The sequence below is a fragment of the Gallus gallus genome, chromosome 14 (assembly GCF_016699485.2).
Source record: "Gallus gallus isolate bGalGal1 chromosome 14, bGalGal1.mat.broiler.GRCg7b, whole genome shotgun sequence".
NCBI classification, from domain to species: domain Eukaryota; kingdom Metazoa; phylum Chordata; class Aves; order Galliformes; family Phasianidae; genus Gallus; species Gallus gallus.
In genome coordinates this window covers 11,104,725-11,119,092 of record NC_052545.1, presented here as the reverse complement: position 1 = coordinate 11,119,092, position 14,368 = coordinate 11,104,725, and the positions used below count along the sequence as shown (strand labels likewise).

The following is a 14,368-nucleotide window of genomic DNA, read 5'->3' as shown; positions in this document are numbered from 1 at the left end:
AATTTCCATGTAACTAGTGATAGGGCTAGAGGAAATGGCCTCAAGTTGCCAGGTTGGACTTTTATGCTTTGTGCCACAATATATACTGGTGATGACAGATCCTTGGTGCAAGAGCCAAAGCGAAGTTCAACCATTGAGGCATTCCTTTACTTTGTTTTTCCCCACTCTCCTCCCTCTTTCTACTAGTGGAAGTGAATTTTTGTGACTCACTGAAAGGTAGGTCACTCTTTATTGGCTGTTAGGTGACAAATATGTCTCGCAGCAGTTGAGTCAAAGTGGGAACTGCTGCATATTAAGGATGAAGAGGAGAGCAAAGTGTTTACAGCAAAAATGCTTACCTTCATACATTTCTGAAAATAACGATGCTTTGTGTATTTAACATGCATTCACGCTGGATTCTGGATTTTTTTTTGTTCTTTAATATTGTCATTGGTGTTAATTTCCTTGTACCGTATGTGATTCTAAGCTACTGTAGATGGGTACAAATACACAGCTGGCTTGTAGAGGAACAACGATACTGGTGGTCATGCTGCTTTAGCAGTTAGTTCATCTACCAGTCACATACCAATGTTTTTGTTTGGCATTTTGGGGTGAGAAGGTTTTATGAACTGAAAAAGAGTTTACATGAAGTTCTTACCTGGTACCAGAAAAGCATAGGAGAAAGCAGTGATGGCATTTTGAGTACAGTACAGTTAGGACATGAGGAGATAACAGTCTGGGTAACGTGAAGAAGAAACTGATCTCTTGGTAGTTCACAGTAGTAGGCAGGGTAGGAATAAGCTGAAGTGAGCCCTTGAAGGTGATGACAAGTACCTTATGGTTGCTGAGGTAGTAAAGGGGTGTTGTGGGGCAATGCAAGAAAGGAAAACAGAAGTGATCTTTGTGAGAGCATTCCGAATAGATCACGAAGTAAACATGCTGTTCTTTAGTCAGTGAAATACTAAAGCAGCAGATGAATCAATGCACAGCTCTGACAGCAAAAGGCAAAGTTTGGAGTCAGTCAAACCGAAAGCATAAGTGTTGACCACGCACTCAGAAGTCTACATTTGCTGTAATTTACTTGAAATAATCTAAGACTACTTGTCTTGCAGTGTGAATGCCATGATTTTTCTAGAACTACGGATTGTTTTCCAAACATGCTTCCTAGGTTTTTTTGCAGAAAGGACCTTCTGTCTGAAAGCACAAAGTCAGCTGCAGTAATAGTCATTTATCTGGGTCGTCTTTACACTTGCCACCATTAAAACAGGGACTTTTCCCCAAGTATGCCACTGGGTTGTATGTTTTAAAAAAAAAGTTGAACCTCAGTGCAGCTGAAGAACTGTGGGCTTTCTGGTTGAGGGAATCAGGTTCATTTTCAACAGCAGATAGTTTTTAATTTGGTCCCTAGAGCTTATGAGATTTTTCTCATAAGGAAGTTTGGAAGAAAATAGAATGTTCTACACACAGAAAGAGGAAGATCTCTCTGTTTAAACAATTCCTTTGTCTGTTCTCTATATGCTGCTCTAAATGGAGATAATCAGTAATTTGGTAGACTGATTCTATCAGCCATACTTGTATCAGATAGTTGAAGGACAGTTGAGATTTTTTGATTAGCAAATGGATATTGTAGCAACTTCTAAGTATAAAATACTGCAACTTTTGTTTTGGTTTTGCTTTTAAGTATAATAGGAGTTGGCTGGGGAATAGGCAGTTGGCATAAACAGCTTGTACGTGTACTTGGAACTTTGCTTAGAAGAGTAGAATAACATCAGCAGCTGATGACAAGGGTCAAGTTTGCATAGTGCATCAAATGCCCTCAGAGAGCCATTGGTCTCATATCGTTTTAGCAAAAGGTGGAAGTAGAGCCTTTGGAAGACAAGTATTGTTACTGGAAAAAAAGCAGCAGTCATGGTTCAGGAGAATAAAAGAGGAAGAAAAAAAAAAAGACATGCAGGACTTTTTCCTTTCAGCCGTATTCATTTAATGTCTGACTCTGATTAACTCAAGCAGTGGTAATCATTGGAAGTCAGTGGCAGCTCACCTCTTTCAGAGCATGTATGGGGATGCTCTTCTGGGGAAGATCATGGGGCAGGTCCTCCTGAAAGCTATACTAAGGCATGAGGATAGAGGAGGAGGTGATGTGAGCCAACCAGCGTGGCTTCACCGAGTGGAAGTACTGCCTGACTAACCCAGTGGCCTTATGTGGTGGCGTAATTGCATTAGTGGGCATGACTAGTGGATGAGGAAATGGCTGCAAGATTGTACTCAGAGTAGTGGTGGTCTGGATGTATATAAGTGATAAGTGGTGTCCCTGAGAGGTCAGTACTGGCACCCTTCTTTGATGCTATCATCAGTGATGTCAACAGTGGAATAAGAGTGTGCTCTAAGCAAGTTTGCAGATGACGTCGAGCTGTGTGGTGCAGTTGACATGCCCAGGGGGTGGGATGCCATCCAGAGAGGCCTAGACAGTCTCAAACAAGGAGAACCTCACGAGGTTCAACAAAGCCTATTTGCACTAGCGTTGTGGCAGCTTTCACTGTGAATGCAAACTGGGAGATGAAGGAGTATAGCACAGCCCTGCCAAAAAGGACTTGGGTTTACTGATGGATAGCAAGCTGGACATGAGCCAGCAGTGTGTCCTAGCAGCTCAGAAAGCCAGCTGTATCCTGGGCTGCATCAAAAGAGGCATGGCCAACAGGTTGAGGGAGGTGATCCTGCCCTTCTGCCCTGTGCTGGTGAGACATCACCTGAAGTACTGCGTCCAGATGTGGAGTCCTCATTACGGGAGAGACGTGGAGTTGTTGGGGCATGTCCAGTGGAAAGCAACAAAAATGATCCAAGGGATGGAACACCTTCCCTGTGAAGGCAAACCAAGAGACTTAGGGGCTGTTCAGCCCAGAGAAGGTTCTGGGGAGACCTGATAGCAGCCTTTCAGAATCTAAAGGGTTGCTATTTGAAAGAAGGGAATAGACCCTTTAGCAAAGTCTGTTTTGATAGGATAAGGGAGAATGGTTTCTAACTAAAAGAGGGGAGATTTTGATTAGATATAAGGAAAAAGGTTTTTTAGATAACGGTAGGGGGAGCATAGTTTGCCCAGAGATGTGATGGATGCCTCGTCCCTGGAGACATTCAAGGTCAGGCTGGACTAGGCTGTGAGCAACCTGATCAAACTGTAGATATTCCTGTTCATTGCAGGGGAGTTGAACTGGATGACCTTTTAATGCCTCTTCCGACTCAAATGATTCTATGGTGGTACTAATCTGGTAATACTTGTTTAGAGCCAGTGTTCTGAAGTTGCTGCAGATGATGGAAAACTACCCAAGAGACTCAGAAACTGTGTTCTTTTCTTCATCCTGGGTTTTCCTATACTGGAAAACCACTGAGAAAATTTAATGAGAAAATGGAGAACAGGAAAGGTGGCCAGAAAAAAAGGAAGCTTAAAGAAGAACTAAAAGGTATCAAATATGAAATAGCATAAGCCATAAAGAGGGTGCCAAAGTGAAACTTGAATTATTTATGATATGTGTAATGGGAAACTTAGCCCTAATGTTGGAAGGGAGTAGGAATTATTTGACATTTGTTGGTATTGTGTAGCGTTTGGAAGAACCTTTCTTTGTGGCTGGATACAGGCATTAAGAAGTATTAATTATTTGGCAGGAATGTGGTCTGAATAGATCAGTTCTGTCAGGATCAGATTAAAGCATACATCATCGATTGGCTGATGACTGCATTGCGGGGATCTGCCTTTTCCAGGCAATGTGGCTCCAGAAAAGTTGTTAAATTATTCTTTATCTTCAACCACAGCATGAATAAGCATCTAATTTTGCTTTGGTGGAGTAGCGTGGTTTCATGGGATCACACCATAGAATCCTGGAATCTCCTAAGTTGGAAGGGATTCACAAGCATCACGGAGTCCAACTCCTGGCTCCACACAGGACTACCCAAACTCTATTTCTGAGAGGGGTGTTCAAACGTTTCTTGAACTCAGGGCCATGCCCACTGCCCTCTGGTACAGAGCCTTTCCCTGACCCCCATCTGATCTTCCTCTGACACAGCTCTATGCCATTTCCACATGCCCTGTTGCTGTCTCCAGGGAGAAGAGCTCAATGCTACTGCTCAGACTCCTCTGCTCTGGTTGAACAAACCCATGGATGTCAGCTGCTCCCCATACATCTTGCTCTCCAGACCCTTAACTATCTTTGTAGCCCTCCTTTGGACGCATTCTAACAGACTATTTACATACAGTATGTAGATGGGATCAAATTCTTGGTGCTTCTTGCATTATTTTCATTTTTTATTTTCTTTCTTGAATATGCAGCCCAGTTTTCAGGCCCACTTGTGGCTTTAATTCTTTCTCTCTCTGTTCTTATTGTATAGTTATTTCCATTTCCTCTACCTTTGAAGTGATTTCACTGCTGACTTAGTAAAAAGTCGCTATTAGAGCACTTGTGTCAGTAGCTCTGTGCTAAAGCAGCAAGACTACAGATGTTAGGGCATTAAATGTAAAGACCCAAGAAGGGAAGGGGTCTAAAGCACAACACCTTTTTGTTTTATTCCTCACCTTACTATTAGCTGACTTTCTACTGCTACCTTAGCATTCTTGACTTGTTCAGCTCACTTACTCAGATAAGTTTCTTTCTAGGAGGCAAGTTCATAGCAGGATTACTTTTTTAGATTTTGGAAATTTGATTTTTTTTTTTGGTCCATTTGTAGAATAATTGAAGTCTTTTAATTAAATCACATAATACTTTGTGTTATTGTGGCAAAAAAAGTCTTTAAGTTTTTTAAAAAAAATGTATTTTATGAGCTTCTTAGCTCTTACTCAGGTGGTAAAAGCTGGGACTGTTCAGACCAGTGTGATAAAATAATTATATTGTTCCTGTTTTTTTAGTATACAGTAGCTTCAGAACCTTCAGGATTTATTTTCATGTGTAACATGTCTCCTGTCTTTTAGTAACATCCTGTTTGTGTTTTTTTTAAGTAGCTTATTTCTGTTCATATATTTTAAGTATTCTGCATAAAAATAGTGTTCATCTGTTTTCTTTTTCCTTTTCTCTCGTCTTTCATTTCTGAAATCAATTTTCAGTTTGAAAAAATCCCTGAAAAATTTTAATGGAAAAACAATTTTGGTTTTGGAAGCAGCTGATAGAACCATGCCCTGAGCACACTGGAAATGGCTTAGCGTGTATTTTTTTCTAGCAATGTTACAATTTTCTAGAATGCGTGAAAGTGAGAGCTGTGGAGTTGTTTAAAATAGGTGATCTGCAATTTTTTCAGGCAGTGAATATACTGATGTAGCCACTGGTTATCATCAGTGACTTCAGACAAGTGACTGGTGTGCATAGTGCTGGTCATTCTAGCTTTTTGCTAGTAAAAGTTTGTAGGCTCATGCTTAACCTTAATCTTGCTGTTGGTTCTGCTTAAGTAAGATAGAATTATTAACATATTTAATTCTCTTCTGGCTTGTTCCCTGAGTTGTCAGTGCTCCTTATAATGATATTTTATACGTTCCAAATATTCTTGCAAAACAAGTGTGATCGTTAATGCTAATGGTGAACTGTAAAACTAAAGAGATTTCCATTTTGTGCAGTTGGGAGACTTTACTGTGAAAACGAATATGTTGGTGTATATACTGGTGAACGTGACGTAGTTACATTGGCATAAGTTCAGAATTTAGCACGGGACGGAGATGCAAGTAAAGCTGTATGTACTTCTGTGGTTTTGATTCACAGAGGTTTGTGCGAACTTAGGTAGCTGGTGCACACATGGGACATCATCAAAGAGCCCAACCAGAAAGTCAAAGCTTGGATTTGGAGTGCCATACAGCTATACATTTAGAAGCATGTTGTTATAGTGAGGCAAGCAAAGCACCCTTTCATTAAAACAGGTAACTACAGTTTGTTTATATATTTCAATATGAAATGTAGTGAATATAAATGTTTCAGAGATGCTTTACATTTTCCTTTTTCTTGAATGTTTATTATTCTTGGAAAGGACTGAAAGGGTCCTCTTCGAAGCTGAAGAGTTCGGACTACTGCTGCCTAATGTCACTAGATTCCTTTGGCAAGATATTGGATTGGAACAGCTGTTCTAGAACCTCACTTATTCAACACCAAAATACATATCATAATTAGTTTTTTGCTTTTTTCCCCTATGTGTTCCAGAATTGCCCTTATCTTAATAAGTTTCTACCTCCCATTTTCTCCTCGTGTTATTAATTTTCTTTATTTCCTATTATGGCACAGTTGTTCCATTCACCTGAACAACACACAAAGGACTTCCTCTATAGCTGTTGTAATTGAGCAATTCTTCCTATAGATGCATATAGATTCCTATCTGCATTCTTACCATCCTCAGTAACTTCCCAACTGTGTCACTGGGAAATTCAATCAGCTAAAATAATTAATGAAAATGTTGACCGTTCCCTTGAGGCTGCTTTTTTCCTATACGAATCATCTTGCTCTTTAGGTTTTCTATCATATCAATTACAAGTGTATTGAAACAAAAACTGATTTTTACAGAGCAATTTAACAATTTGTGGTTATGTCAGTTGTCCTGTTGGAATCATTTAAGTAAAGTTTGCAAAACCCATTTTATAATCTCTATTGCAAGGTCAAAGAAACCTTTTCTTTTCAAATGCAGCTTATTGTTAGACCAAACCAAAGGTAATAGTTAAAACTGAAGTATATACTTTAAGAATAGAAATAATTGAAAATTAGTTGTAATGGCAATACGCTTTCCCACGTCTTTTGTTGATATATTTCTGTATGACATTTTTCTGTATTTCTGTATGAAAGATTGTAACTGGTATTGTATTTAAATCTTTAAAAATCTTTTGGCAAAAATGTCAGGTTACGATTCGCTTAATAATTTAAACTGTAGATTTCTCAATAGGAAAAAATAAATAACAGCTGAGTATAGTGAGGTGAACAGCATTATCCCCAACAGAAACGTGAAGCCACTCTATAAAAAGAAAATGGATCTAGGTAAACATCGCATCATCATGTGACAATTGCTGTGCTCATTGGCAGCCTCTAAGAAAAGCCTCATACAGGGTCACTATTTAACATCTAAAGTTAGAAATGGTGTAAGGCTGTTAGTAACAAGGGTCAACATGCACCTGCTAAGTTAGATTTCTAAATCATGCAATACAGCTGCTGTGATACATGAGAATCAATTACTGAAAACCTTTCCTGATGGTCAAAATGTGACATTAAATAATTGAGTATCACATCAAATCTTGTCTGCAATTAGTTATCTGGAAAAGTAATTATGCAACAAAATCAAGTAGCCTAAGTTAGTGATGTGGTGCACCCTGGTTATTCAGAAACTGTGGGAGAGGATGAGTTTTTTATATATATATATATATATATATACACACACACACATATTTTTTTTCCCTAACTTATAACATGAAGTTTTAAACACCTAATTCTTAATTGAATTAAAAATATCTTCCTCAATTTTAATTTTAGTCATTAACAGTATCTGCAATTGAGGATATATATTGTGTACATAACGAGTGTTAATGACTGTTTGTTTTGTCTAAAGTAAAAATGATTAGCTGTAGAAGAGAATGACTTGCAAATAGTGCATTAAGAAACAAATCTGTTTTGTTTAGGGGGGAAAAAAAACAGGCTGAATTTTCCCCCCCCCTCCCCACCCCTTTTGTCTCTTACACTGAGTGTGAGTTTAATTGGAGAACAGATGAAATTCTCTAAAGGTCAAATTCGTCTTCTTCAAAAAGCTGTGATAAATGCAACAACATAGATGTTGTGAAAGGTTAGAAAAGCCATTAAAATATAATTTACACTAAGAAGTTGTTAGCTAGCATTAGCTAGCTCAAATATTCAAAATAAGCAAGAAAAGTACAATGAATCAAAACAAGATGTATGAAATGTAACAGGCTTGAGTTTCAACTCTCACATGAATATTGTGTAACAGTTAAAAAATACAAAGAAATGGTAATTTACACAACCATAATAAAGCTGATTTTTTTTATAAGCTTCTGATAGCAGCTGTTGTCATGTATATGCTAATTCATATAGCATTATTAGTTCTAATCCTGTTTGAAATCCAGGTTGGGGAGTTTGAACTGTATGTGTTTATTACTTAAAAATCTGAACTGATAAAGAGTAGTTGGTTAGTCATGTTATTTAAGCTGGTCCCAAAATAGCACCTTCCTTTTTTGGTAGAGTTAGCTTTGCAGCTGTTGTCTCTATCTGTTGTCTCTGAAGAAAAATTTAACATTAAGAGTTGCTGACGTCAATTTTTTTCTTTTTTTTACAGCTGATGTGGGCTTTGCCCCTGACAGAAGTTATTTGGTTCTAGCTCTGAGTTTGGAAGAAGTTGGTATATAGATTTTCCCCTAACTTTCAATTGATGTGTTTAGCTTTAGTGGGAGTAATACTATCACTTAAACCATGTTGTCGTCTCAAGGAGTTTTGCTACATCCATATGGAGTGCCAATGATTCTGCCGGCAGCACCATACTTCGCTGGACTTGTTCAGGTAATGCAAGGCCGCTTCCAACAAGCAACTTAACTCTAGTGCACTTAGAGTAATAATTGGAATTTTTATGGTTGAGAAAGCAAACACTTTTAATACAAGCAAAAGCTCTCATGTATTCGGTGAGAAGACAGTAGGAAATCAAAAAGATGGATCACCCTAATCTGTGTATTGACATCTCTCATGGCTGAATAAATGGTGTAGTTGAGCTATATTTGCTTCTATTGATTTGTCTGCTATTTAACATTCATGCCTTTGCTTCACGAGGTTGACCACAGGGCAGAGGATTTGCTATCCCTTCTGCGTTTCTGAGGGACTCAGCATTCCCACAGCAGATCATAAGACAAAGTAACTTACCGTGATGTGTTTAGGTTAAGTGTTTTAGCACAGCAAGTATGAATAGTGTTAAATAAGCATTAATTAATATGTTATGCATCTCACTGAATGAAGAGTGATTTGTGGGTTTTCCTGTATATAGAAATATATCGTAGAGTACCTGTGTTAATTTTGAGTCATGAGAGTGCAAGATCCTGCTTGTGAGAGAGACTTTATAGTTTAGAAGTTAACTGGCAATTACTGAATTTACTTACTGTTGCTGTGATGTCTGTTTTTATAATGATTTTATCAAAAAGTGGAATTTTCTGTTACTAGACTTAAGGTTTGTATAGCTCATGTGTAAGCATTGATAAAGCAAAAACTATTCCATTGTTTTTAGTAGTAAAAAAAAAATGGTAAGAAAGAATTTATGTACAATTTTCAAGCATTGCTCAAATGAAGTCTGTGTCCCCTATAAATGGTAGTTATGGCTTCTATGTATAAAAGGCTTGAGAGACAATACTGTGTAGTGCTGCATTTCTGTGTCTTGGTAGCAATCAGTCAAATTAACTTTGGAGGAGAGGCTTTTCTTTAAAATTTTTGTTGTGCTCCTTTGCTTCAATAATAGTTGGTGGGTGTAGAGGTGGAATGAAACATGAAACAGGTTTGGTTTTTTTTATAGGTCCATTTGGCATTCCAAGATCATGAATTTTTCTTCACTTCAGGCTTAATATCAGACATATATGTCTAAAAAAGAAATATAGTATTGCACAGTGGCTATTATCAGGTATTGAAAAAATGTCTGCTCGCCCATGCAAGCTGATGTGTTTTTGTTTTTTTTAATGTAGTGAGACCCGGTAGCACACATGAACACATCAAGCAGGCCTTAATATCCATTAGAATTTGGGGGTGAAGGTCAGACACCAGAGCTCAGTCAGACCCTGTGCCATCCTGTCCAATAAATAATTACAAGCAAATCGTGCCTTTCACTCCATACTGATTGATGTTGAAATTGCTTTTGAAAGTTCTCATAAGTTCCTGTTATAGATTAAGTGCTGGTGTAGGAAAAATAACTGCACCCAACTGAAATGGGTGAATGTAATCAGGTTTAATGGACTCAAGAGCTTGTTGGGAATTAAATAACTATTGATTTGTTGGAAAGTTGCTGTCATTACAAAATGCCACTCTGGGCGCATTATCCAAGCAGATAGATTAGAAGAAAGGGCCCTTTGAAAATTCGGGATGCCTTATTTCAAATCCTTTTTTTTTTTCTTTCCTTGGGAGGTTATATCCGGGTCTACATTACTCTGTTAGCGTAGGTCTAAAATTGTAAAGCAATAGCAACTGTTCTATAAAAGAATTTGGTACTTATAAAAGGTTTGGATGAAAAATGTTTTTCATACATTTTCTTGTGTAGTCTTTCCTCTTTTCTCTCACACCCTCATCCTAGTACCTGAAAACAAAACAAATGTGTGATCTTAGTGGGTACACTGGAATGCTAAATGGTTTCTCTCAGCCCAAGTTTTTATTTACATCAGTGGTATATGCATTCAGCTTAAGGTATGTGAATACTTATTTTTTTTATTTTTAAAGTAAACAGGTTTCCAAAATCTTAATCCAACTATCCAGAAAGGCATGGCACGAAGGCCACTTTATAGATATGGATTGATCATCCTCTTCTCAGCAGTAGCTGCATAATGTTCAGAACTTTGGATTTTTTTTAAATATCTGGATAAACTAATTATGCAAACGTTTTCATTGGGTTGCACATCGAGAGCCATGACTATGATCTATTTTTTGGTTTTAACATATAGGTTTGAAATTTATTTCTTTGCCTGGATTTCTGCAGAAGTTGGAAAGAATTTCTCATTTGGGATTCCCCATGGTTTCCAATTGCATTTATGCTGAGATTGTGTGCATATAAAATTATCACAGAGAACTGCAGAGATTTGGGGAACTTCGCTTTTTTTTGCTGCTGTTCTTGTTTTTTTGGCCTTTAATGTTGCATGGCAGAGCAGAGCACACAGATCTCCGCGAAGGACAGTTAGTTTTTAAAGCTTCCACACTCTTACACTTGCAAATTGTATGCAGCCTTGGCCAGCCTCTGCTTCTAAATTCATTGGTGAGCTTCATCCTACATCTTCTGCTTGCTTTTGTCACAGCATCTGGTTAGAGATGCTGGAATAAGTGAAACTTAGACAGCCAGGAAAGGGCAGATATCGTGGATGCATCTCTAAAAACACTTTTGATAAATAGCAATGTCTATTTACTCAGCTGCATATGTTATTATATATTATTTGTATTGCTACTGAGGCCACGTATTTCAGTGAGATTAAGAAATTGGAACGTATGTGTTCTTGGAGAGAGAATGTATTTGTTTAAAGTAACTGAAGCATCAAATGTGTCAAATCATGCTAAGTGGGATAATTGCAAACTAGCAAGTAAAAAATAATTTCCAAAAAAGTTTGTTTATTAGAGTTATTTTTATTATTAGTGAGGAAAAATAAAATGCCTTTTCTTTCTCTGTTCCTCCTCTTTGGTAAAACTGTAGTAGGTGGAAAAATCACATGAAACTGCAAACAGTAAATAAATAGTATTATGCCTCGTGGTTGGAGAAGTGTTTTCTGACTTGGCACAGAAAAGGCACTGGCAGTTTTGCAGGTTTTTAGCAAGGCTGCTGTGAGGAGTGAAACAGGTACAGCTATTCAGCAAGCGTGTATGCTATGGGCAGCGAGGCCTACATTGTAATACTTCTTATTACAACTATCATACTGTTTTCTTGGCAGGTGAGACCAAACAAATGCCATAGAACACTATGTGGCAATCCAGGAAAAGCCTTCTTATCCTGCCCTTGGTTCATATCCCAGTTCAGCCATTTGATTCCCACAGGGGAACCCTTATGTCCAGATAAACAATGAAGTCAGTAGGATGTCACATGAGTGAGAAAGATCCTTCTGACCACCTTGAGTGCATGATCGCTGCCCTGTTGGCAGTAATTTTGGGTATATGTTGCTGTACTATCTTGTGTTGTCAGAATAAATGTCTGAAACGTAGTACCCCTTATTGTAAAAAATACCAAGAGCAAAATCAAAATAACTGTTACCAATCCATAGAAGAAATGTGCTCTGTAGAATAATAGGTTAAATGTCTACATATTAACTTCCATTTCATGGCTTTTTTCATAACTAGATACATAAAATATTTGCAATTGCTTTAGATGTATTTTATGTTAGGCCTATGGTAAGTTATTTTAAAAATACAAGTGTAATACATGAGATTTTTATGTCGAAAGCTGAATTATTTATTGCATGTCTGGCTTAGGTGGCTCCATTTCCATTTAGCAAGAGAGTTTTCCATAGGTGTTACTATTATAAAAATTATTCATGATGAAATTACTAAGACATTTAAGTAAATTACTTGAAAATCCTAAGTAGAGAAAAGTATTTTATACAAAATGTGCTACTTGAATTTAAAGTCTAAAAAGATTGTCTGAATATGATCACTATTTTTAATGTACATTTAAAATATGCTTTTATTTTAGCCTTAGTGATAAGGAAAGCTAGAATATTTTCTGAGGGCTTAAGCTTATATTTATTGTCAAAGACTTCAGTCAAGTAATCTAAAGCCCCTATTTTTCTTTGTTTGCTTATTTTTTTGTGGGGTGATAAAGGGAGGCAAAAAAGGGAATAGATGGTGCTGGATTTACTATTTGGACAAACTGGGAATTACTGTACTTTTATGTACATCATTCATCATTCTAAATTTTCCTTAAGGTATTTTGATACTGTCTGATTTTCCGTAACTGGTTTACTGGTATGTTGAACTGACAACTGGGAAAGTGGTAATCTGGAGACAGTTCCATTCTATTTTAGGGCCAAGTGAGAGAATTGCTTAGAATATGCTGTGAAAAGTAGTGGTGCAGGCTGCTTCACAGTTCCGTCGTTACCAGCCTGTAAAATTCTTGTCTTTGTGCTGTATTGGAGAAGTGTTAGCAGTGAATAAATTCAGCATGTTGGTAGATGCCAGTGTGTTAGGCTACCTACAAAGTCTCACCTACTTTCTGGCAGCCCAGTTTTGCAAAATATTGTGGATATATTTGGTGCGTAAGTTTCCGTTGAAAGTACTTGTCTAATTTAGTAGTTTTCACTTGAATAATACTTGACAAAAAGGAATGATTAGGTTTTAGTTCTTCCCATGCCTGAAATAGTCTTGTTGGATTTGAGAACGCAATCTAGTGGGATGGAATGAATGCCTTCTCTTTACACTGGCTGTATTGCCTTTTTGAAATGAAGTAAGCAGATGGTTTACTTTAGGTGCAGATCTGCTCTGGGCTGTTGTGGCGTGCTGTATTCGCAGGTCGCAAGGGTTTCCTGCTGCTGTTCCTGCACTTGTCAGCTCTTCTGTGGGTGAAGGACAAGCACGTTTTACTACTGCAGCCTCTTTTCATGTGATTGCTCATTTGTTCTGTTTGGGAGAGAGTGTATTCTTCTCTCTCCGTATATACAAGATGTAAAGTTTTCCTCCCTTAGTAGTATCAAAACTACTTTTAATACAATATCTGAGTGAAGTAACACAGATGATGCTACGTGGTCTGAATAACTTTATTTACAATAACTTCTGATTATCATTGTTACCTCTGGAAATAGAGCTTTGTTACCTCATATTATACATGGGTCAAGTGATGTAGCCAACATGTACTCTGTGTAAATTGTCGTTTGATCAAGAAGCTGCAGACTAAGTTGGAAGTCCTTTTCCATACCTGTTGTGAGAGGCTTTTTTTTTTTTCTTTTCATCCATCTTAGTTGCCAGTAAGTGCGGATATCATAAGATACTTGCAGAGCAAGAGAGTGGGACAAAGACACAACGTCACTGGTTTGTGATTTGAATGGTGTAGTTGTGATGCAACAAGGAGCTGGGTAAGCCTGCAAGTGCATGGCTGCTGCTTCTTCTGCAGTGCAAAAAAGTGGAATTAATAAAAGGATATTGGAGCTTTTAACAACAGGATAGTTTTTACTCATAATTTCTCTTAGGGCAGATTCTGTTAATTTATTCATCTCCAAAGTAAGGCAAAACTTGTAAGGCTTGGATTCTTAAAACCTGCAGATGTAGAAGTGCTTTTTTTTTTTTAAGTGTATTTTTGGCGAAATACTCTATCTTAATTTTTATTTTATCTCATAGCCTGAAATTGAACGTTATCTTTTAAACATGAGTGGAGAACTGCAAAATTAGAATTTTGTGCACTATTTTTGCAGAAGACTAACAAAAGTAGAGTGGTACCATGGTTCCTTTTCTTCTGACAGACAGACAGGGATACACGAGCTAGATGGCTTGGAAGATGACTAAATCCTCTTCAATCGTGATGGCTTTATTAAATGAATAAGGAATGTATTTATTTCGTATAAATATTTCTGGTGCTGTTGAAGCTGAGAAAGTAAAAGCCTCTTGCCTATCTGTTCAAGAGTCAGAACAGTTAATATTTTGGCTTCGTAAGATTTTCTTAGAGGTCCAGTGGTTTTCGGGTGTTTTTTTCCCCCCCCTTCTAGCCTCAGTGTAATGCTGAATTAGTA

The 14,368-nt window shown here is 37.5% G+C and overlaps 1 protein-coding gene across 46 annotated transcripts in view; it reads left to right on the top strand.

Moving 5' to 3' along the window:
* Window positions 1–14,368, top strand: part of RBFOX1 (RNA binding fox-1 homolog 1) — a 748,795-nt gene that overhangs the window by 498,889 nt on the left and 235,538 nt on the right. For 8 of the 46 annotated variants that reach the window (XM_046900800.1, XM_040647581.2, XM_046900796.1 and 5 more), the window contains 2 exons: window positions 5,712–5,866; window positions 8,269–8,489. The exons of 30 other annotated variants lie outside the window; for them this stretch is intronic. In XM_046900800.1, coding sequence (XP_046756756.1) covers window positions 8,403–8,489 — 87 coding nt within the window. In that variant the 5' untranslated portion in view covers window positions 5,712–5,866; window positions 8,269–8,402. The remainder of the gene's footprint in view (window positions 1–5,711; window positions 5,867–8,268; window positions 8,490–14,368) is intronic. 8 more of the 46 variants (XM_040647583.2, XM_046900803.1, XM_046900802.1 and 5 more) reach the window with 1 other exon arrangement.